Source organism: Oryzias latipes, chromosome 9 (genome assembly GCF_053564925.1).
Source record: "Oryzias latipes strain Hd-rR chromosome 9, Olatipes_Hd-rR_3.1".
NCBI lineage: Eukaryota > Metazoa > Chordata > Actinopteri > Beloniformes > Adrianichthyidae > Oryzias > Oryzias latipes.
Window position 1 is genome coordinate 27,999,435 of NC_136245.1, and position 25,150 is coordinate 28,024,584.

The 25,150-nt window shown below is 40.2% G+C and overlaps 1 protein-coding gene across 2 annotated transcripts in view; it reads right to left on the bottom strand.

Annotated features, from left to right (window-relative positions):
* Nucleotides 1-25,150, bottom strand: part of dmxl1 (Dmx like 1) — a 55,653-nt gene that overhangs the window by 18,231 nt on the left and 12,272 nt on the right. For both annotated transcript variants that reach the window (XM_011478945.4, XM_011478944.4), the window contains exons 14-34: nucleotides 24,157-24,874; nucleotides 23,727-23,848; nucleotides 22,243-22,332; nucleotides 21,809-21,905; nucleotides 21,583-21,702; nucleotides 20,769-20,987; nucleotides 19,056-20,305; nucleotides 18,149-18,404; nucleotides 17,286-17,419; nucleotides 11,238-11,424; nucleotides 11,011-11,121; nucleotides 10,410-10,579; nucleotides 9,691-9,788; nucleotides 9,443-9,608; nucleotides 7,931-8,059; nucleotides 7,625-7,763; nucleotides 5,636-6,435; nucleotides 5,316-5,414; nucleotides 4,805-4,972; nucleotides 3,105-3,296; nucleotides 2,799-2,875 (exon numbers count right to left, since the gene is read on the bottom strand). In XM_011478945.4, coding sequence (XP_011477247.1) covers nucleotides 2,799-2,875; nucleotides 3,105-3,296; nucleotides 4,805-4,972; nucleotides 5,316-5,414; nucleotides 5,636-6,435; nucleotides 7,625-7,763; nucleotides 7,931-8,059; nucleotides 9,443-9,608; nucleotides 9,691-9,788; nucleotides 10,410-10,579; nucleotides 11,011-11,121; nucleotides 11,238-11,424; nucleotides 17,286-17,419; nucleotides 18,149-18,404; nucleotides 19,056-20,305; nucleotides 20,769-20,987; nucleotides 21,583-21,702; nucleotides 21,809-21,905; nucleotides 22,243-22,332; nucleotides 23,727-23,848; nucleotides 24,157-24,874 — 5,342 coding nt within the window. The remainder of the gene's footprint in view (nucleotides 1-2,798; nucleotides 2,876-3,104; nucleotides 3,297-4,804; nucleotides 4,973-5,315; nucleotides 5,415-5,635; nucleotides 6,436-7,624; nucleotides 7,764-7,930; nucleotides 8,060-9,442; nucleotides 9,609-9,690; nucleotides 9,789-10,409; nucleotides 10,580-11,010; nucleotides 11,122-11,237; nucleotides 11,425-17,285; nucleotides 17,420-18,148; nucleotides 18,405-19,055; nucleotides 20,306-20,768; nucleotides 20,988-21,582; nucleotides 21,703-21,808; nucleotides 21,906-22,242; nucleotides 22,333-23,726; nucleotides 23,849-24,156; nucleotides 24,875-25,150) is intronic.

Here is a 25,150-nt window from a genome sequence, read left to right on the forward strand (position 1 = left end):
GTTTTTTTTTTAATCAAACAAAACATCTTTAACCTTATAAATGTATCAAGATCGCCATAATTAATAACATCACACCTAAAGCGAGACCGTAGTTTTCAACAAGGAGATGGACTTATAAGAAAACATTAAAAAAAAAAAAAAAATATATATATATATATATATATATATATATATATATATATATATATATATATATATATATATATATATATATATATATTAATACATTTATATTAAATAATGCAATTCAAGTATTCCAAAAACTTAAAAACAATACTCTGAGAAAGTAAACATAATATGTATTCTGTATTTTGAAAGTATTCTTCTTAATATTATGCACAGACACTGTATATTAAAGGCTTTTATTATTATATAAACAACCCTTATTTTCACATTTGACCTAATTAAAGTACGATTAATGTGGGTCCCATAGCTGTAGACTTGAAAGACCTTGTTTGAGATGATAATGGCTTTAGGGTTTAGAAGAGGGTGAAATGAAACAAAAGTTTATAATGTTTCATATCATAATTGCCAAAGTTAAAGAAATATAATAGGGAAGGGCTTTCTTAACCAAGAAACTCTCAGCAGCAGGTGGCAGATGGCCATTTTATCCCTTTGCTTTTTATGTGTGGGGCATTTTAGAATTGAGAATGCTCTCCTATCACATTTTAGGAATGGAGTTCTTAAACAGGGTTAAAAAAAAATCCTTTTATTTTTATTAAAAAAAAGAAAGTAACACAATCTGTTAAGTATTTTTTTGAAGCTACACCCTGGTGTCCTAATCCCAGTTTGGTAAAGCGAGAGTTCAAACAGCCCATCAAGAAGCAACATGGTACGACATGAACCCAGAGCTGCACAGCTGTATGCTGAAAGCTCAGGAATATAAATAAATAAACATGCACATTCCCTTCTCTGAAGTCTGAATCCTTCTGGGCTGTTGTCAAACTGATTGGGACTTATAAAACATTGGGGTCTTAAATAAACAATGCCCCCCCCCCCCCCCCCCCCCCCAAAAAAAATAAAAATCTGCAGGAACCAACAGTCTAATTAAGCATGTACAATCAGAATGACAAACTGCATCTTTGCCGCTTTCATAATTCATATTCCACATAATCAAAACGCAACTGCCGATTATTCTTTGTTATTAATTGGTAATTCTTTTTTAACACCTTAAACCACATTACAGCACTTAGGATTTAGCTAAAAGAGATATGTGGTAAAGTTAATAAAGGTTGTCATCAGTTTTAGGTAAGACTTCAGTGTTTTATTTGGGCATCATGTGTGAGTTCATCTCAATCTTAAACGAGTACCAGGAGTTGAATCCCAAATCCCAATGATCATACCATGATAATGATTCCATTTAGAATTTTTTTTCCTGCAAAATGACTACGATTTAATGCCAAGAGCAATAAGTTATAAGTTAAATTAAAATGCAATTTAGTAACAAGATACACCTATATACAGCAGTCCCTCATTTATTTAACAGACATCCGTAAAGTAAGATTATGAATGTTTTAAGGCTGTAAAAGCCCATACTACACACTATCCACTTTTCTTAGACATCTACAGTTACACAGATTTGTCTCTTGTTTAAACTCCGAAAGTTCAAGCCTTTGTAGAAACATAAGTGTAGAAATATAGAATAAAATCAAAGATCTGGTCGAGGTTGAAGATTTATGCAGATTTGGCAAACTAAACTATTTGTGTGCAGTCGACACGGCACTGGGGAGATTGATCAACAACAGCCTACAGCCAATTAGGATGCAGAACACAATGAGCAGGGAAATAAAAAATAAAAGCATGCAAAACTGCACGAAAAAAAAAAGCAAAAAGCAAAACAATATCGTGAAAGACCATTGCACGTGACTTTAAGTAGTTTATGCTTTTTAATAAAGTAAATTAAGCCTGAAACAAACCCCACAGAACCATAAATCATAGATGGGCAACCCCAGGACTCCCAGAATGAAGCAGGTTTGAGAAACAGAACTGTATACAGCTAGGGGAAGTTTAGGGCCCCTTTCACTCCCATATGAAGAACTCTAACATTGTAACACAAATATAATCACTACCTGGTTTCAAAAGCCTTTTTATATCCCTGTAGTTAGATTTCTTTATAAACTGTACCAAAGAGTGGATTTTTATGAACCTCGTTGTTCTATTTTATACTTAACTATGATGGATTAACATAAAAAGCTCTTTTAATGCCCTGTAACAAAAGGACTATCACATGTAGCAACAAAAGGACCCCAGTTACCCCTAACTGCAGTCATCAAAATCCTCTTTCAGCTTGACATTTTGCTGCTGTTGACTTATATTTCCACTGCTTGTTTAATGGAGATGTGTTGTTTAAAACAACAACAAAAACATCAGTGTAATCAGTGAGAATCAGTGTAATCATATTTGGCTGCTATACAGCTACTTTTTTTCCAATCACAACATTTCCACAGTCAAACAGGCTACAGGAAAATAGAGATTTACTGCAACACAGAGGAATGTTGACTCATTTAGCATCATTACAATTTCTTCCAATATTTGATAAAACAGATATAAAAACATGGAGTATTGCAAGTGATTGTAAATGTATTGATTAATTTTCTTTTTGCCTTTTCTTCCTTTACTCTTGATTCTTATTTTCAATGCATCATTTTTGTTGGAATTGCTTTGAGTGTTTTTAAATATTCGTTTTCAATCTTAATGTTTTTAAGTTTGGATTAAATAAAAGTTTATAGTAATAAAAAGAAGACAAAGTAGCTTTAGAATACAAGGTGCAGCCCAACAGGCGATGCATAGACATTTACCTGTATGTATGTCCATCACAAAGACACTGATATATGCAGGCGGACAAGGAAGCAGCCAGAGTGTGCATCACATAGATCTAAAATAAAGGCAAAAAAACTTACGTTTAAATTGAAAGACACCGTTTTCTTAAATGCACTGGACATACTATGGCGTTTTCTGTTTGCTCTGATTACACAGTTGTTCCTAAAATTCTACACTTTTTATCTGAGATTTTTTCCTCAGCATTACAAGATAGTTTATTAAAATTCGTATTTGAGATTCAAGTTCTGCAATGAAAAATATTAGAAAATCAAGATCTGCCTAACCTCATTGTTAACAATGTCAGGATGTGGAGGGGAGTCGAGCGCATTGATGGTCTGCAAGATGTCATGTGCCAGGTTGGTCAGGTACACAATAGGATTAGCCACCACTGTTTTTACACTGGCAGTACAAGCCATAAGAAGAGGAATGGACGTATGCTGAGAACCCAGTGGCTTCACGGACTTCACAGAGTCGTCCTGTGAGGGGACATCAAAAAAGGAACCGGTCAGATCATCTTCACAAAAAAACTTTACCACGTTAAAATCACATGCAAACTTTTACAGATATTTATTCAAAGATGTAAACAACTGTCACTCTAAAAGACCTTCATTTCTAATCCTAAAATAGTCAACTTGCAAAAGAAAAAAGAAAAAAAAAGAAAGGAAGGGGTTTGATCTGAACCCTTGAAAGAAGCACTTCGTTATCTGTAGATGAACAGAATGAACGGAACAGAAATGAGGCAACTGGCAGAAATGTCATCAAGGATTTAACTGACAAATGAGGAGCAGAAAAGCGAAATAGCGGCAGTGGAAGGAAAGCGAGTCTGTTTTGTAACTTACTGCTGAATAAAAAAATGTTTTCAGCCACGGTGAATCACTCAGTTGTCACTAACCTACCTAACAGAAACCTTTCACACAGTTTAAAGTCAGGATAAAGGTAACAGACACACAAAACTACTGCACAACCATCAAAACATTTGACAATGGTGAAACCTAGGAATGAAAATGTTCTTTTTTTTTTTAACAAAAGAAGGAGAGCAGGGAAGACCACCAGGGTCCACTTACTGCTAACTTTGAGCATATTCCCCTGTTGGACCTTTGGGTTGTTTACCTCTCAGAACAATTCTTTTTTTTATTCAGCCTAAAGCTAATCCTCCTGCTAGAGCTCCCAGCTTCAGCACAAGCTGCCAGCTCTCTGCTGGAGAGGCACACTCACTCACCAGAGTACAGTCCCGACTGTCTCGATGTCCATCTTGGGAAATTGTGACACTCAGATGGCCTAACTTTTGTCTTTCATGTGTGCTTTGCTGCTCAGCTGCTCACTTTCAAAGAGAATATTACATGTCATCACATGGAGGAGCTGTACCCACACCTGCAAATAAGCTGCCAACTAAAATGGTGTTGACCAAGATTTTGCAGATCATAACTATCAATGTACGTCCTTCTTTTTTATTAAGCTTCTCTCAACATTTGTCTAACTTTACAATTGGAAGTCACAAATATTACATTTGTCTAAATCCCTATAAATATTGTAGACTGGTATGGAAGAAAGGATCTGTTCTTTTTTTGGAAAACTGTTAAAGCCATTAACTCCTAACATAACATGTTTTTATGTTTGCAGGTGCACAAAATCAGAAAATATGCCACCAAGTGTGTCACATCTGCAGCTTCTTATCTGTATTTTCACCAACAATTTGAAATCATGCTACGTTCGCTTTCCTGTTTGAAGTCTGCAGCGCAGAACCGTAACACCAGTTTAAAAATAGATGTAGTGGAGGCTTAAAGCTGGCTGCTTTGAGCCCAGGTGCATAGAAATGACTGAAAACAGCACCAATACTCCAGCTCTGTGGTATTAAAAACAGCCAGACATTTTTAATAACCAGCAAGTTAATTCAGCTTTTCAAAATACACGTGAGACGCTCAAATAAACCTTTCCCTCTGTTTTTTAGCGGCCCGTGGTGAGTATCTGCACATGGTTTATTTACCTGGTGGGACTCCTGAAGCAGCAATATGAGCTCCATGCGTACCGAAGCCAGTCCTCCGCCATGAGAGCCGTGCAAGCTGCAGTAGCTCAGAAACATCCTCAATAAAGGCTGGTTACTCTGCAGCCACTGTCTTCTGCTCTTGTGGCTATCAGCATGAGGGCTCTGGGGCTGAAAAACATTACAAGCTTCATTACTTTTGTGGAAAAAAAAAAAAAAGTATATCTTTCTATAATCATGGTGCTGTCGTCCAGCTGGTTGGTATTCAACAAAAGCCCCTGAGTGGTGTGAAAGTAATTGTTTTAAAACTCATGGCAGTAGTTTGCACTGCAAAAAAATAAGATATATAAATGGAATGAAGGAGCAATGGAAGAAAGATATTTATCCCAACAAAAAAAACAAAAAAGAATGTTGCACAGGAACTTCAGGTTTTTTCTGATCCGTGCCACAAAATATTCTTGTGCTCTTCTACTTTATTTTTTTCTGCAGCAACAGGCCAGATATCAACACCCACCTGATCTTCCTCCACTAATCCAGAAACCGATTGATCATCCTGGAAAGACGCTTTCGGCAGGCGAGGCTTGTAGCTGCAGCAGCGCTGCAGAGCCAGCACCTGAGAAAAACACAGTATTTCACCTCACATTTGTATAATCTATCATTCCTGCCCTGGAAACAGAGCAAGACAAACACTGAAGGTAAAAAAAAAATAAAACAAACAAATGTAAATACTTAACCATAAACATAAAGTTTCATATTTAACTACACAAGTTAGAATAATCATATTAATTAAAAAAAATAATGATAAAATGTCACTTTTGTAGGTAACATTTGTACCTCTCTTTCCAACCACTGGCACAGCTGGTAACGCAGCTTCCCTCCTTCCAGTTCATACCCCGTTGACAGGGTGCGCAGCTCATTGGCCATTATCTTCAGGCAGGCGGTGAACTTAAGCTGACACACTAAAATGTCATCAGATGGAACGATGCAATTATCCTCGTCTTTGAGGTCGCCCTGCCTCGAGCTTTCCGTACCCGCAGGAAAAGCGTTTGGAATGTCTTGGAAAACGCTGTTCTCAGTTGTTTTGCAGTCTTTCTCTTCTTTTGTCATTTGTGGTTCTTCATCTTCATCTGCATCCTCGTCGTCTTTGTCACTGTCCCACTTCAGCTCCAGCGGCTCATCTGGAAGGTTCAGCGATGGCTGGCTCCAATCAAAACTTAACAAGGAGTCTGACTGGCTGTTGGACAAACTGTTTCCAGCTGAATCGAAGCCGTTCAGAGCCGACCGACTCCAGTCTGGGTCAGACGCTGGCCCATTCTTACTCCCGACACTGAGCTCAGCAGAAATGCTCGAGTCATCTTGGTTGGGGAGTTTGGAACGTTTGTGGACTTTGGGCATCTTCGACAGGACTTCAAGTGCCAGCATGGGACACCCAGTTTGGAGGTGAGCGTACGCAGTGGTGAAAAACAGCCTCCTTTCATCCAGACTGATGGAGTCAGCCCTGCGACCTTCAGTGGTCAGGCCAACTTTCGCCCTGTCACAAGAGGCAAAATGGCGGCGAAGGAGAAGTGGATGTGTACGCAGGTAGATGTAAAAATTAAAAACCTCTGGGTTACACAAAGGCTTTGAAGAGGAATCTGTAAGGGGAAAAAAAAGAGACAGATATTTGACTTCCTTTATTTTAGTGGAGCAAGTAAAAGCACAAATTTGAACTAATGGTTCAAAAACAGAGCAAAAAAATGGTCTAAATATAAAATGACTTAAATGAAAATTTAGGGCGGAGCTATGAGCTAAAAAGCTTAAGAGCGTAAGGTTTTTTGAGGAAAAACAACAAGATTTTTCTTATCTAATTATGTCAATGTCAATATAAAACTTTGTACTGAAGATCCAGGAGAAGAAGAGCAAATCTATCTTTGAACTCTTGAAGTTAATGGTATTTTGTCTGCAAACAAATTCGATTTGACAACATAATTTATGAAACATGTGGCAAAGGGATGTTTAGCTTGAGTTCAAATTAAGTTAGCATTTTCCAGTTTCTACAGTAACGCTTCACGCATTATTCTATTTACATACAGAAGATGAAGAAACAGCAGAGATGAACATACAGCTGCTTCAATCTGAACAGGACAGCTTTACAGTGCTGGATTTTTAGACATTAGACATTTACCCTGCCTAATATAGCCCATCAGAGCCTCTGTATTTAGATCTACCCCTTTATAGTGAGTGTTAGCTAGTGGGAATTTCTGTGTGAGAAAACCAGAAAGGAAGGTAGGAAAGAATAAGAAACAAAAAAAGAACTGGAAAAATAAACTAAAATAAAAATAGAGTAATGAAAGAGTGAAAGAAAAAGACAGAAAAGTGGAAAAAGACTTAAAGAAAGATGGAAAGACAAACACAAGACAGACGAAAGAAAGAAATACTGAACAAAATACAAACTTAAATAAAAGAAAGATTGTCAGACAGAAAGACCAAAATACAAAGAGAAAAATTAAAGAGAATAAAAAAAAACTTTATATTGATTTGGTAAAGTAAGACGTTTGCCTGCAAACCGCATTCCTTGAGCTGAACAGACCCTGTCACAGGTCTGCGTTCTCTAAAATAAGTGTAGCACAATTGGACTTTCTTTTAACATAAAAAATTCGAAAAACAATAGGAAATATTGTTTTCCTGTGTTTCACATGGTAGTCCTGTATGCTTTTGTAGTCTGTTCTACTGTGAAAGCAACCGTGAAAATGAAAAATACAGCTTCCTCTCTTTACTGAATAAGCATAGGTTGCTGTAACCTCTAAAGTGCAAAAAACTAAATAAGACCAGCAGCACACATACCAGTGTCACATTTGATCTGAGAGGTTCCAGAGCTTTTCAGGTTTGAAGGCTGCACAATCAGAGTGTCCAAGGCTCTGCTGTAGTCCTCCAAAACCCAGTAGGCTATGCTTCGCAAGAAAGGATCAGGATGGGTAGGAATCTGGGGAAAAAAGCATTTAATAAACAGCTTTTTTTCAGTTCTTCCTTAAATGAAGTATTGACGGGACATCAGTCAGTTAAATGAAAACAATTTTTTTTCTAAAAACCAAAATCGATAGCTCTTCAAGTCAGCAACATAAATCTTTAGAAACACAATCAAGTGCTCACCTGTTTGTCTTGGCCCAAAACGTGCCTCTGAAGGATCTTTTTGTAAGTGGACGAAGTTTCAAACTCAGACTCGTACAATCTGGAGATCACCAGGGCCAGCTGAAGATCTTGCATTTTCTCTAAACACACCTGAAAAAGGAAAAAAAATACTTTAGATACACAAAGCATAAGTTTGAGCATAGTGCAAAACAGAACATTTTTGTTTTCCGGAAAGGGACAAAAACAAAATTCCAAAAGCTATTAACATAACTGAATTTAAACAAACGCACAGTAAACTCCACTTGCTGAGGAGGCTCCGAGCGGATAAGGTGTGAGACGCATTTTAATGAGCAAACCTTCCAGCCAAAGAGTCTGAGCAAAGTCAATGATAGCCTTATGCCTGGCAATGTTCATTTCCATAAAATGCTAACAGACATTTGAGTTACTCATGCAGATTAATAATGAGAGTCTATGCCCCTGGGATTATCCAAGCAGAAATAACCTTTATAAAGAAATTATTAATCACAGGATTAGTGTTAGCCCCCTTTGAATATTGAGAAATATACTTTTATTAGCCTAATAAAACCCAAATAGATGGAAGTTATTTCAACTAACCTAAAAACTAAACCAGAAGAAATATTGCCAAAAAAATAAGTTTTAAGTGATCTTTCTCCCTCTCTTTTTATTTTTATTTAAACACCCACTTTGATTAAAATTGTGTTTTTGGTCCTTTTATCATGTTCTTGTGGCGTTTTTCTCATGATGGGAAATTATATTAGAAAATTAAGTTTAAAATTGCATTATTCTGATCCATCCCACTTGTAGACATCTAGATCCATGCAAGTCTTCGTTTTCCTCGTCTGAGCTGGCATCGGCCTCAAAACTGTACAGCTGGAAAACTCAAATATTGCTCGCCATTTTGTTGCAGCAGTAATTCTAGGTTGGGGGAGTGAGAGGCTGTAAGCTAGAGGGAGAGCGTGTAAACAGAAAGCTCAGTGATAGGTAACAGGAAAGGGGGCGTGGTTGTTGCTTCGTGCCAACAGTCCCACCCACAGGTCAAAAACAAATTTCTTATGAACTACTGCCAAAATGACACAGGTTCTCGGAATTTGGCTAAAAACAGAATAATCTTAATTAAAATAGTTTAAAAGATGATCAGAGTGGGTCTTTAAAGGTAGAGTGGAGAGGCTAATCTATAAACTTTACAGCTAAAGATAAAGTGAAAGACAAACCACTTGACACTCAGTAATATTTGAGAGAAGTTTCATAATGATAAAGAAGCTTCTGGAAATGAACTAAAATGGTTATCAAAGAAGTCAATAAAAGTGCTGCTAATGAAATTTGGATTTTAGATTAACCAACCCTTTTCTAAAGACATAAACAATATTTCATAATAGGAAATCCAAAATCTTAATAACAATTTGAGAGTTCACTTATGGTACTGTTCTCACTCCCACAACAGATCTGAGTTCTGCTGAAAACCAAACAGTAATGAAGGTGAATTATTTCCTTCTTAAACTACTTTTTACTTGCCTCCACAGCATCCTTCAGGGAGCCGGCCAATAGAAAAAAGGCTGCAGAATGCTGGAACCGCTGTTTCCCCAGCAGAGAGAAGGCATTTTTCAGTGCTGCTTTCCTCCACCTGTCCTCACTGAAGTTGTTTCGGAAAAACTCTGTCATCTTTGCATTCTTCTGAGACCTGCAAAGAACGACAGTCAAACAGCAACAATGTCTCAGGTGCATAGATATCTGACAGAACAAGGTTTGTCATTTATGCCTACCTATAGAGTCCCCAAACCACTGCCTTCTTTTTCAGAGCCAGATAAAAAATAGCTGCATCCAGAGGATCATTGCTTTTCTGAAAAGAAGCTTTGGCAACCTGACAGAAGAAAGCAGAAACGACACGGAAACATCACGTCCTGTGATGTTAATGCTTTTTAAAACAGCCTCATAAAAGTATTTTTGAAACACCTGAGCATATGATTTCTAAAAGTAGTAAATCAGTTTAAGTACAAAGTGTTTCACACACCAACAACCAATAAGCTGCGAGGTTGCAGTTAAACATTATGATGCACTTCTGTTTCAAACAAATTCAACAGTTTGGACTGGAAACAATTTAGTCCGTCACTGCTAGTAACACAGATAATCTTATTTACTCTAATAAATTCTATATTTGACAAAAATCTTACTGTAACATCAAAATCAATTCATTGGTTAAAACATTTTCAACTATAAATCTAAAAATATCATTAAAATATAGTAAATTTTAGAAAAGAAAACAGAAAAATACTTCCAGATAAGACTGTAATAAAAAAAAAAGTCTCAATACTACTCTTTTTTTTTAATTTACAATGTATTGTTTTAAATTTTCACGTTTTCTCCTTAAATTTACAATCTATTGTTTTTAAATTTTCTTTCATATTTAAAATCTGGTTTTATTTTTAGCTGATGACCCCATCTACCCAGCCCAGCTCTTTGGTTATGTCATGAACTGTCTTGCCTTTTCGATACACCTGCGCAGCTTGTCAGTGCTGCGCAGCCACCATCCCAGACCCATGGAGCGCAGCTCAGGCCAGGTGGGTTCTCCCTTCTGCATAGCAGGAAGCATGTTCAGTAATTCCTCCTCAGCCTCCGAGTGAAAGGCCCAGGCATAATGACATGTTGACAGGCCTGTAAATAAGTAAAAAAAAAGTAGAGAAAGAGATTAAAGTAAAAAAAATCTGACTAAAAAAATAATGTTAAAATAGAGATTAAGAGTTATTTTCACAACTAACAGCGTAAATAGATTTCACCGGAACTGCAGTATTTAAGGATGATTAATTACGCTGTGGCTCATTTAACTGTCATAAAAAGTCATACAATCAAGTATTCAAAGCTTGGACAGCATTTTGGCTTTAGGGATCCTGAAGCTAAACACTCTGATACCTCAGTAGGAACGCAGAACACATTCAGGAAGTGCAGGAAGATGCCACATTGTCCAAAAAAATAATTAATTCTGAATAAAATCTCTGTGTGGGCTAAGGAGCTTTAATGCATTACTTCACTAGAACATAAATATTAAGCTCAACAGTGGAAACAAATTAAAAAAAGCATATATTTACCCTGACAAAGCAGCTGTGCACGGTGTGCTGGAGGCAGGGATGTTGAAAGGAAGGTGTGGAGTCTGACAGCCAGCAAAAATTTAAGGCCACACTCATCCAGAGTCTCCCCTCCTGTTTAATTAGAATCAAGTCTTAGTACTAAAAATGACCAGATTAACCTTAGAATTATACATTAATTTACAACATTTCTTTGTTTTAAGAGCCAACATGAAAATTGGGGTTTGTACCTTTGCTCTTTGCCTGATTATCCTTGAGGTCTGTGCTTGTGGTAGCAATGGTGTCAGCGAGCGCCATGAGTGACATCTGCTCCATTCGAGTTAGTCCAGGTAAACTTGAGTGGAGGAGATGACTGGAGAGAACCTGAGCATGTTCTGGTCCAAAATATGTAGGACTGTACTTTGAAAGGTCTATAACCTACAGAAAGAGAAGACGCTTTAAGGAAAATAATCTTTTACAGACATAAACCTCATACTGCCCCTGCAAACGTTCATCTTTTTGGCCTTAGTCAAACGTTGCTGTCATTTTGCATAAAAGTGACAATTTCATCAGATCATTTAACTACCATGTTGAACTAAATCCAACCAATATTATTTAATATGTGCAGCAGTAACATACATTTCCCTCACGCTTCACACAAGTCTGTCTATTTTTTTTTTTTTTTTTTTTTTTTTTCTCTTAACTTGTTCTGTCCAACAGCTGAGCAAACAGATTAGAGCTGAAGGCTTTTTGTGTTGGACAGGTTTTACTATCACAAAAAGAGGTTATATAGCTTCAAGAAACTAGAGTGTAGATTTGTATAAACCCCTTTTTGTCGTATTATTTTTTATTTATTTGTTACATTTAGTGTGTGTGGGGAGGGAGAGGGGAAGAATGTGAGGGGAGGGTGGAAGAGAGTAAAAGGAAAAAAGGTGAAAAGGTGGGGGATACAAGCACTGATTTGACTAAGTTATTAATTTAAGCTGTAACAATTATACCAGATCTGCTGGAAAGACGAATGTTACATCAAAGGTGAAAATCTGACACTAAGATGAGCGAGAAAAAAAAACTGTCCATCAATACACTGTAGGTAAGGAGGAGGGATGAAGCAGACAGGGAGCAGTGTGGAGTGTGCACGTGCACGTGGGGGTGGAGATACATGCATGCTGCCGACGTGAACCGTGTGTTCATAAAGGGAGCTAGATCCTACCCAGCCAGACCAGCCAGACCAGGAGAGGGGAGGAGAGCCCCCCAGGCCAGAAGCCCCCCCAGCATCCGGACCCAGGCAGCCCGGGAGGGGAGGAGGAGGGGACCGCCCACCCCACCAGCCAGGCACAGAGAGGGCCCCCCTACAGGGGCCCCCCCAATGCCCAGAGGCACAAGCGAACCCAGTGTCCGGCCCCCAGGCCACAAGACAGGAGCGCTTAGCCGTACCAGGCGGCAGCCATGGGGGCCACCGGGCGCCGGACACCGAGACAAAGGCCAGGGACGAAGCCAGGGCCCCCGGAACCCAAGAGCCGGCCACCACCCGACCGGCGCCCCGTCCCCGCAAGCCAGCCCAGGCCCGCGACCTTAGCAACCCAGGGATCGCCACGCACCCACAGCCACAGCCACCCCCCTAAAACCCTACGCACTACCACCCCCCCCGCCATAATATCTGACCCCCCCTCCCCAACCCTCTCAGTGCCCTCCCCTCTCTGTGATGGGGAGGGAAAGCCCCAGAGGGTCCCAGCGAGCCAGCCCCCAGGTCGGTCCTACCCATGCACTCACACACACATACTCACAATCATCTGGTTACCCTCCCTACCCCCGCCGCCAAGCAGCAACCCCCCCCCCAGCCGGCCGCCCCCCAGCGCCGCATGCCTGACCCCTCCCGCAGCCGACAGGACACCCATAAGCCCGGTCGCCCTGAGAGGACCAGGCGGGTGAAGACCGGCCGCCCCCCCCCCGACCCCACCCATGTATGGAGGTGTGGGAGTGCTGTGTGTGTGCTGCAGGTAAAATAGGAGGTCACCAGTGTGGGGGGATCCACCGCTGCCAAGCCGCAAAGCCCCCCACTCCGGAGTCCCTCTGTGAGTGGTGTGTATTTGCTGTGTGTGTGCTGCTAGCATGCAGTGTGTGTGTCTACAGAGGAAGTTAAAATTGTGGGGGGGCCAGCAAAAGGTGAGCACGGATGTTTCACCGTGCCCCCCTCCACCAGACCCTCTCCACAAGGCCCTAGATGAATCAGAGTGTCTAATATGCAAGTAAAAAGCGGGGAGGAGGGCGGGTGCCAACGAGAACCCAGAGAGGGGCATCCCCAGTGAGCCCCGCCAGCATACCCCTCCCATCCAGATCCCGGGGCCCTATGTGCCTGTGTGCAATATTTGTTTGGGTGAGAGCGGGGAGGAGCGGGCGGATGGGCACAACCGGGGGAGAAGGCTCCCCCGAGCGACCGGCCCCCCAGCCGGCCGCGGTAGGCGCCCCCCCTCCCAGAGCGGCCGGGCAGCCAGAAACGCCAAGCCAGCCGCAGTCGGAGGCCAGAGCCTCGCGGCGCCGAGAGACAGCCAGCAAGGAAGGGTCCCGGTGCCAGAACGGGGGGGCAGGGGGTCCAGCCCCACCATTCATACCCTGGCCCCCCTAAGGACTAGCACACTGCCCCCCCAGGCCCCCCCCCCAAAAAAATAAATAAGTAATAATAATAATAATAATAATAATACTAATAATACTAATAATAATAATAATAATAATAAAATAATTAATATAATAATAATAATAATAATAATAATGAAATAAACCCACCCAAGTGAACCCATTAACCCCTGCTGTGACTGCGGCGCCGACCCCCGGGGGGCCAGGCCACGCGCCAACTACCGGCCACGGGCGAAACACCGGCCACGGGCAGACGACCCCAGGCCCCAGAGCCCCAAGCCCCCCCCCCAGCCCCCGCCACGGCGACCAGCCACCCAGCACGGCACCCGGCCGCCGTTCCCGGTCAGCCGCACTGCCTACCCTGCGCCCAGCAGGCACCCGCCCAGGAACCCCTGCCAAGTTGCCGGCAGAGTGTGCGCCCCCACCACCACCCCACCCAGGCAACCAGAGCCCCGAACCGGGAGAACGACAGGCCCGGCAGAGCCCACCCCCCCAAAACCACCCCGGCCCACCCAACCAGCCAGGACCCGGCTCAACCTATCACCATCCCACCCCCACTAGGTGATGTGACTAACCAGCTGGAGCCAGGGAGAGTCTGAAGCTGACAGGTTTTTTGTGGAGGACATTATCTCTGAACTAATATGCTCTGACATGAGGATTCTATAGTGGTTGATGCTAAGATTATTTTTAGATTTCCAGTTTAGGAGGATAGTTTTCTTTGCTATACATACAGCGGTGAGAACCATATAAGCCTTGTTAGATTCCATGTTGATGTTATTCAGGTCACCTAATAAGCAGAATTTGGGGCAAGCAGGAATCTTATGATTAAACCAGATTGATAAATCCTCACAAACCTTACGCCAGAATGATTGGACAGGTGGACAGACCCACAGGGCATGCAAATAGTCGTCTATGTTGTTACCTATGCACTGTGTGCATGTAGCAGACTGATTGAGACCCATTTTAAATAACCTCTGTCCGGTGTAGTGAGTTCTGTGGAGAATCTTGTATTGAATAAGTTGCAGATTAGGGCTTTTGGTCATATTAAAGGCATTCAAACAGATCTGTAGCCAAAATTGATCACTAGAATTCAATGATAGCTCAGACTCCCATTTTGTCATGGGTAAGTAAATGGTTTCATCTATGTCTGATAACATCTTATAAATTTTGGAGGTGAGTTTGGGATTTTTAAGGTCCATGAAATGTGTTACTGTAAGGGGAGGGTCTAGGTCTATTTGGGTCAGGCAGTATTTAGTGCTTATAGCTGATTTAAGCTGCTGATATTCTAGAAATTTGTTTATATTAATTCCATAGGTTGAGGATAACGTTGAGAGGGACATAAATTTTCTATTCTGAATTATATGCTGGAACTGCTCGATTCCTTTGTTCTTCCATGAAGCAAAATGAATCATGTTTTTGTTAATCAAAATGTCAGGGTTATTCCAAATGGGGGTAAGTTTACATGGAAATAGTGTGAGGTTGTTTTTTTTAAGAAAATCCCACCAGGCTGTTAAGGATGAGCTGATGTTTAAACTTCTGAAGCATTTGTGTTGTTTAATTTTAGAACTGAAGAAAGGTAAATTAGAAATATCTAGGTTATCACAGAGATTTTGTTCAATGTCTAGCCAGGATTCATCCAGCACACCAGGATTCAGCCATTTTTGTACATAACACAATCTTTTCGCGGAGTAGTAGTCCTGGAAGTCTGGAAGGCCTAGTCCTCCTCTATCTTTAGGTTTTTTAATAGTTTTTAAACTAATCCGTGGGGGTTTACCTTCCCAGAGGTATTGGGAAATGAATGAGTCTAATGATTTGAACCAAGTAGTTGGAGGTTTGGAAGGAATCATTGAAAATAGGTAGTTAATTTTTGGGAGAATCATCATTTTTATGGCTGCAACTCTCCCGATTAGAGAAATGGGTAGAGTTTTCCATCTAGTGAGATCAGCCTCGGTTGTTTTAAGTAGTTGGGTGTGGTTTAGCTTGAGTAGATCAGAAAGCCTAGAGGAGATATTTATACCTAAGTACTTTATGTTGCCTGTTTGTATTTTAATAGATGACGGATTTAGATAATTGCAATTAATTGGTAAAATTGTGCTTTTAGACCAGTTTATGGAGTATTCTGAAACTGAGGAAAATCTATTAATTAGGGAGATGATTTGGCAGATGGAAGATTGTGAATTAGGAGTAAATAGTAAAACATCATCTGCATAAAGACTTATTTTGTGTTCTAAATTTTTGGTTTGAATGCCTTCAATGTCTCGACTTTGCCTAATAGCAGCAGCTAGAGGTTCAATAAATAGTGCAAATAAAGACGGAGATAGTGGACAGCCTTGTCTGGTTCCTCTTTGTAAATTAAAGCTTGGAGATGTTTGATCATTTGTTCTGATACGAGCATTAGGAGAGGCATATAGTATTTTAATCCAGTTAATAAATGATTTTCCAAAGCCAAATTTGTTCAGGGTGGCTATTAAAAATTTCCAGTTGACCCGATCAAATGCCTTTTCTGCGTCCAGTGACAAAATGGTTGCTTCTCGGTTGTTGATGGTTGTATAATCTATGAGGTTGATTAATCTGCGCATGTTGGTAGATGAATGTCTACCCTTTATAAAACCTGTTTGGTCAGGATGTATTAGAGAGGGAACTACCTTCTCCAGCCTTCCCGCCAAAGCTTTGCAGATTATTTTAAGATCTGCATTAATCAGCGATATGGGTCGATAGCTGGATGGTGATGTGGGATCTTTCCCAGGTTTCAGAAGTAAGATTATATTAGCAGAATTCATATTTGGAGGTAGATAATTGTTGTCCTTAATTTCTATTGTCATTCTGAGAAAAATGGGAGCTAAGATTTGCCAAAACTCTTTATAAAATTCTGCTGGGAAGCCGTCTGGTCCTGGGGCTTTTTTACTAGGCATGTTGGTTAATGCTTTATGTAGCTCTTCTTTAGTAAAAGGGGACTCCAGGGCTGTGATTTGTTCCTCTGTTGGTCTAGGCAAATCTATGCTATTGAGAAAACTGTTGATGTCATTGTCAGAGGGATTAATTTGGGATGAGTAGAGAGATTGGTAAAAGTTTTTAAAAACTGAATTTATTGCAGCTGGATCATGTGTTGCATTTCCTGTTAGGTCTATGACTGATGAAATAGTTGTCTTCTCTTTGTTTATTTTGAGTTGATTTGCCAAATATTTCCCAGATTTATTACTGTGATCAAACCTCTCCAAGCGTAGTCTCTGTAATAAAAACTGTGTTCTTTGATTAGTTATTTCATTTAATTCGATTCTTACTTTCCTTATTTGTTGTAGAGTTTGTTCATCCGGAGAGTTGCTGTAGGTTTCCTCTAACAGTCTGATTTTTTGCTCTAAATCCACTAGTTTAGAGTTTTCTTTTCTTTTTTTGTGGGATGAGAAGGCGATTATTTTTCCTCTCATGACTGCTTTCCCGGCCTCCCATAAAAGGCACGAGGAAATACCTGGGTGGTCATTATTTTGAAGATATGAGGACCATTCTTTAGCAAGAAAATCTATAAAGTTAGGGTCTCTGAGCAACGATGTATTGAACCTCACACACAAGTCTGTCTAGATGAGAAACTGGCTGTGAACTGTGCATGTACACAAACATAAACTACCAATTCTGAGGCATTTCTTCAAGCACATGACGCTACAGAAACTTACTTTACTCCCAGTTTCTTCCTGTTCCTCATTCAGTAGGTTCAGGTCCACAGTATTGGGTGTATGAAAGAGTTCATCATAAGCATCAGTCTGACTGGAACCATGCCCACTATCTCCACTCACACTGCCACCCTTTTCTGTCAGGATATTAAAAGACAAAAAATATCGGGTATTTCATTATTGATGCTTTTGAAAAGGCATTTGATTTACATATGCAAAGAGTAATGCATTAGGCTACAGGCATATCCATAATACAATTACCTAAAAAATATCTAATTTAAATAAGTTAATTGGCAAAGACAACACAGACAACATAGTTTGAGGCGTAAACCCCAAAACCGTAAAGAACCAGAAGAGTCCTTCTCCCATGAAGATGTAAACCAAACAAATAGATAACAGCGTAAAAACATTACTCATTTTTCCTTTCTTTAAATGGATTTTATAGTCCACAAAAGATCTAAGATCTAAGATCTAAGAGCACCTGGAATTCGGTTTTCTTTGAGTCAGTAAGAACATGAATGTCACTTGACATCTTTTCAAGGCTGACTCGTTTTACACAATGGAAATTCGTTCTCTGAAACAACTGAAATCTGCCTGAAAATCCGTAATAAATGATCAACCAAAACACAAAGTACTTAGGAAACGGAAGATTAGTTTTTAGCCTGTGAAATAATGTCAGTCTTCATCAGAAAAGTTTGGTCCAACTTCTAAATGAGCTGATGAGAAACAAAGAGGGAAACGTTTAATGTGAGTGTTGTAAAAAATAAAGAAAATCCATTAATCGTGCAGTAAAACTGTATTTGACTTTTTTCACTTAACGGTAGACTGCATTGTTTCAATGTAAAATTCAAAAACTGCACACGCACCGAGTTGTGGCGTGTCCTCATCAGCGGCCAGAAGAGCATACAAAGGCAGGGGGGGCACAGAGCTTATTTCGGTATAGTCGGGGCTGGAGCTTTCCGATTTGCTGAAGATCTTCTCATCTCTGGCGGTGCTGCCTCCAACGCTGATTGTTCGAGAGCGTATGCGCTTCTCTTGGTTGGTGGTACTCTCTTTCAGCGTGACAATTTCCCCAGCAATGCATTTCACCAGGTGGGAGAGGATCGCTTTGGCACGGTGGACCTAATAAATAACAAATTATATTTTCACAAGTTTATTGCTTTTACCCTGTAAAAATTTGAATTTAATCATCATAATCATACAAGACAAACTTCAAATCATCTGATATCTACTAATGAAAAACGTTTTCAAATATTCAAATAATCTTCTATGTTTTTAGAACAATTAATTGAAATGTAACAACATTTTTCCTGCCAACTTATCCTATTTTTGCTGGTTGCTTCATCTGCAAAAATATCAAGAGCACATGTTGGGTAAAACTTTCTTTAAATAAATATCTCAAACAATGACTTTTAAAGTCAAAGGAGCCCATTTTTCAGCTGCACTGCTAAGACTGCAAACAAACTGACAGCATCCCTCAAAGAACTTTATTTTTAATAGAAATAAAATAACGTTTTTATGGAGCTGCAGAGGTTTATAAAAAATGGCTGCAGCTGAACCAGATAATGCTGGCATGTCATTCACTTAACTTTAAGAAATTGTAAAATCACATTTCCAAGATTTAATTGAATCAATATTTTGATGCGCTGATAGATCTACAAAACAGGAAAAGTTGTCATAAACTAAAGGTAAGCTTTGAGAAACTCTGTCCTGCTTTGCATTTGTGTTTTCTGAAGGGCAAAAGAAGGACTAAAAGTATTTATTGTCATTTACCTTCCCTAGATCCATGAGTTCCAGTAATTGTACAGGATGGTACTGAGGTAAAGTGGGAAAAAGCTGGTGAGCTGCTTCAAAAAGCCCAGAATCCTCCATCTCTACAGGCAGGTCATAAACCGTTTTCTTCCCACTGAGCTTCTGCGCCAGACTCATCATTGATCTCGTCAAGGCCTTCTTGGGAGGGGCCAGGAGAGGTGTAGGTGCCGCAGAAGTGACGCCATCCTCCTGGAACTGTCTGACAGCTGACACTATGGAGGAGACGCTGCTGCTCGTGTCTGTGTCTTGGAAAGTTGTGAAAGCAGGTTTTGGAGGTACTGGCGGCTGCCACTGGGAGTAGACGTGCATCTCACAGTCCATACCCACCACAAGGATACCATCTCGGACCCAGGAGAGGGAAACTGGGATTGGTAATGAACCGTCAACAGAGGAGACCAGACTGACGGAGCGCAGCAGAACTAAGCGAGACAAACTGTGGTCTCTTTTAGCATCAGAAGACAGAACCAGTTCTGGAGGCTTCCCAGACAGGCGGCCATACATGTAGATCCTTGTCCCAATACCAACCGTCAGAATGTGTGACCCATCTTCTTGCGAAACCCAGTCCAAATGAACCATTGCCCTATTTGCAGAGCCAGGACAGTTGTCATTAGGCATAGATAGGTCAATATTACTGGAAAGATTAACACCTTTAACAGCAGAACTGCCAGCTGTGGGATCAGTGCTGTCCAAAAATATGGTCTGCTCTAGAATCCACTGCGAACCACCGGTGGAGTCACACTGGAAGATGCTGATGTAGACCAGTGGTTCTCTTGCTTTTGCTGGGTTGGGGCTGACACTAAGACTTGGAACTGGTTGTATATTGGGAGTTTGGTTTGGGTGTGTGTAGTTCCTGAATCCGTATGGGGAGGATGCCAAGGTGGGAGGAAAAGCTGGCAGTCCATCGGAGCTTGAATGAGGTGTTGAGTTCAAGGGCGCGTTTGGCGCCTGCCGGTAGGCGACAGCGATCCGTCCGGTGTGGCAGCAGCTCACGTTGATGGGGCGACCAGGCACGCTCACGGCACTGCAGTTTGGAAGCCTTTCATCCACCAGGAGAGTCCACTCCTCCCATTGGTAAACAAAGTCATCTGTGCTAGTGGGCTCTGGTGCTGAAACACTGCACTGCCAGAAACGCACTTTTCCATCAGAGCAGGAAGAAGCAAGAAGATACGGCACACGGCCAGCTGGTAAAGAGCACGATGCACTCAAATGACCTGAGAAGAGAGTTGATAAAAATGATAAGTAAACAAATGAGGTGACATATTTTAATATGTGCGTTTATCTGATGTTTTGGTTAGTGCAGGCATGTCCAAAGTCTGGCCCATGGGCCAAATGCTGCCCACATTTAGATTTCCTCTGCTTGAAGGATCCTTTCATAGAATCAATAATATGCACCCCCAGCATTTTCTTAAAATTGTGTGTAGGATTTTTTAAATTGTTGTTGGCTAAATTACGTTGCAAATTATTGTAAACCTGTGGCAACTCTGTCTGTGACACTCGACTTTTTCGGAACTGAATTATTTAACACAATAAATAAAAAGAAAAGTTAAATAGTGAGGGCCACCTCTTCAGGCAACATAGCGACTAACAGTTAATAGTAACGATAAAAATTAATACATTTTATCAAAAGGATTAATTCAAAAATTTACTTTTGTATTTAGTTGGTCAGTTTCATACCTGCAGAAGGAGTAAAACTAATCGCTTCAACTCCAGGAGGAAGGGAAAGTTCTTGGCTGAACAGCTTTCGTGTTGTGAGGCTGAGGCGACATGCAGTCTGAAGGTTGGTGGTGGAAGGTTTACGCCTGGGAATTACTGGAGAACTGGGGATGTCAAAGAGAAACTGGGAGTTGTACATCGGAGAAGGTGTGGTGAGATCCTTTGGAGTTGGTGTTTCTTCTGTGGAAAACAAATACAAAGAAAAACTGTTAAAAAAAAAGTTTCATTCATTTTTGTCTCAACAACCTAAAGTAGTTTTTTAAAGTAATCCTATCATTTCCAGAAGTATTTTGAATTACCACTTTTTGAAGTTGATATCTGCAAAATTAGTTTTAATTCATTATTTATAGGTAGATCATGGTCCAATAGTAATGGTGCAGCTGTGTAAAATTGTCCAAATGTTATAAACTGGTTATGATGGAGTCTCTGTTGCTGCTCTTTATAAACCTTGAATATGTGAAATACTTCTGTGTTTGTATTGATTTAAAAAAATCTGCAAGCAGACATTATTTACATCATTTCATTTATTTATTAACATTTAAAGAAAAAGTTTGTATAAACTTAATTACAAATGATCGAAAAGCTCATGCAGCTTTGTAAAAGCAGAGAGCCTCCAAAATGTGTTAATTGTCAAATCAGAGGTAAGCATAATAGAAACAAAGAAAACAACTTTCTAAGATGTCTTTACTTTATCAAAGCTAAAAGATTTTTCTGATTCAACCTAGAGAGTTAAAAAAAAAAGAGAAGTGAGGGATCTTGTGCCGCACATAACCACCTAGTATGACGGGTAAAGCGGCGAGATGCAGTTGCCACATGTGCAGGAGTGATCGGCCCGTTTGAGTCAGTTCCACCACCACCAGAAAAAAGCGCGCTGAGAAGGCCGACTCACTGAAAACTGAAGAAAAGAAAAGTCAATGAAACTGTTCCTTTTGTAAGAGATGAAAATCTTGCAATTAAATGAGAACTTTTTTTATTTCATGAAAACTAAAATTGACTATTACAAATGGAATCAGGAGTTTCTTGTGGGCCTTCTGCTCTCAAACTGCCAAGGATCAGGTTTTCTTCAAAGACATGTAGAAGTTGGGTCTCCTTCCGCTGCTATAGAGAACAAAAGAAAGTGTAATGAGAAATGTGATGCATCACAACACGCTGCTGTGCCAACACCCATGCTACATCTTGTAGGAGGATTTACACGTCAGATAAACAGATATTCATCCAGCTACACACAAAAAACTCCAGAAAATGTAGAGGAATTCCTTTTGGATCCATTTATGTTTTAGACAGGTTGACCTTTCAGAAACTCATGTCTGCTGCCCAGTATATCAGGCTATGGTGACGTGTTAATTAGGCAAGGAGGAGAAAGGGGAAGAGTGAGTTGAAGGGCAAAAAATAGTGAATAAAAATCCATTTTTGGCGGGTTTTTAAGAATACTTACAAAGTCGGTAATGGCATCCAGCTCTATGATACAGCCTGGTTTAGCTGTGGACTGCTGACTGATAATGTTGAAAACTTCCCCAACATATCTCTACAGCAGTGGGGAGAAAAACAAAGATTCAAAGTGTAAGAATACATTTAAAATAAAAACAAATATTATTGGCACTAACTCATCATCTGCAAATCATAAAATAATTGAAAATCTAATGAAAAAATAAACTTTTTTAAGCACTACGATCATATTTATAAATATTACTCAACAAGTGCTTTAAAAATTGTATAAAAAAATAAAAAGTACAGTGGTCTCTTGTTTATGGCAGAAGATACATTCTAAAAATAACCCATGATACGTAAAATCCACAGTGAGTAGGATTATAGATGTTTTTAACTACACACTCGGTCTGTGCAATATGGCCCAAAAACAGTTTTCACAAAAAAATGTGATTTGATTTTGATCATTCTTTTTTTCTACCACCCGTTACTTTCGTAAACTTCTTCTTTCTCTTTCGGCTTTTCCCATCAGGTGTCGCCACAGCGAATCATCCTTTTCCACCTCACTATCATGAACATCTTCTACCCTAACATTAGCCAACTTCATGTCCTCTGTTAAGACGCAAACCAAAATTAAAATTAAACAAAAGCTGTAAAAATGCTTGTCAACAAGGCGGCAGGCGTTTGGCGTGAGCTCCCACTCCACAGAGTCCCTCTGTTTCAGCCTTTGAAACAAATTCGTCGTACTGCTGCTTTTGGTATTAACAGCCTTCAAACAGATTTTTCAGCGTGTTGTTTGTTGCTCAAAGTCTGAAGTTGCAAAACAGAAGAAACTGTTGGGCTTTTTTTGGGGAACAAGCTCCTTTTAGTTGCCATTTTAACGTCGGAGCGTTGCAAGAGACGGGAGGGCTGACCTCACACCAAACAACAGAAGCCCTAAGATTTTCCCTAAGATAAATCTTCTTAAACGGCAAATTCGAATGAATCAATAAAACTAAATTAATAGCCAAAGCTAATTACCAATTTTATACTCTTTTCTTAGATGAACATTAACTTTTTTAAACTTTTGTAGAAAATTAAGCCTAGAATTATACAATAAAATCAACAATCTTTTTACTATCAAAGATTTTTGTAAAGTTTGCAAACTGAATGCATACTGTACAGAAGGCACAGCATGGAGGAGATTGACTGACAAGTTCACCAGCCAATCGGGACCCAGAACACAAGTGTGTAAAAACATACAAAATTGCACTTAAAAAAAACTGCGAAACAGCGAGACCATGAAAAGTTACAGCGAGGGACCACTTTTTAATGAAAGTGATCCTTCGTCAATCAAACTACAAAATAAGAGCCCGTGATTTAATGTTCAGACGGCAAACTACATCACATACTTCCAGATAAAGAACATTTTAAGAAATACTTTGGCTCTCAAAACAACTTTTGGTTCCACCACACTCCTTCTTAAGCGTTTGGTTAGTACACTATGTGACTCACAGAAATCTCCGGATTGGAGAGCTCGCTCAGGAGTTTCTTCGCTTCAATGACAGCTTGATACAGTCGTAGAGACTGACCATCACTCGCCACAAAGCAGGCACTGGGTGAGTTACAATACACACCTGCAGAGAGGAGATAAAAAATGTAATACAGCTTAGTACAACTAATGACTTCTGACACACTCAACAAATCTGAAACACTTCAGCTGAAAAGTTAAACAAAAATCTAAAATTAGAAATCAGTGGCTTCCATGAAGAATCATTTCTCTGAAAGTTAATCAGGATAAAACAGATTAGGACACTTTAAGTGTTCAGAAAAAAGAAATACCGTTTGCAAAGTGCAAAAATACAGTTTAACAAAATAAAAAAAGCTGGAGTTTATGATGGGCAGACATTTAAATAAAAAGAACAACAATATTAACATTTCTCACCAAGGCAGCTGCTGGGAATGAGTGTGGGCAGCCAGGCTACATTAGCGAACGCTGATGCATGAAGAGAATTTATTCTAGCGAGCTCTGAAACCCCGCCTGACAGAGACAGTGGGCCGACAGGGTCCACTCTCCATAAAATCAGTTCGCTGTAGATTGCGTTAGGATCCTGAGAAACCCCACCAAGGGACACTCGACTGGGTCGAGACCCACAATTCAGAGACGTGGAATGGGAAACACTAATCCGATGCCCCTCGGCAGGAGTCAGGATGCTCTCTGCCTCTGGTGTCCTCAAGGCATTGTGGTGTGAAGTGGTGAGGAGGAGTGGGAGTAAGGAGTGACAGGCCAGCTCGTTGAGGTGGAAACGGTGACCACAGTAGCGGGATTTGTGGGAGACACTGAGCACAGTGGAGAAAGCAGAGTCTTCTGCAAAGCTGACAGCCCACTGATTCAGAGAGCCATCATCATGTTTGGAGATCATGAGGACATTGGGGGTGAAAATACTCAATCGAAGACTATTGTTGCTTGCAGCTTTTACTTGGCATCCGTAGCTTATCAGAGTAGACTTTGTTTGGGATAATAAGGTACCCGGCGGTCGCTGTCTTCCGTGCTGGATCGCCAAATCCACGTTTTTGTTGCAGGCATACATAACCACACTGTGACTCAGGGAGATGGCATCACCTGTAGGAAATGCTACAGGGATACGAGACACAAATGACACCTAAGAAGGAAACAGAGATATTAGTATACTCCAAAATTATAAAATGTAAGACACTTCTCATTTATTTTACTTTATACTCAAGATATTAACAGTTACATTTGATGTGCAAATTATTTAAAGACCAACTCTAATCATCTTGTGAGCCATTTTAAAAGTGCTTCCAGTGGTTTTTTATTTATGATTATGCCCTTTTTAGCCAAAATCAAAAACCTGTGTCATTTTGTAGGACATAGTTTCTGCAGAGGTACAATTGAAATTCGCCTCTGTGTTGCGAGT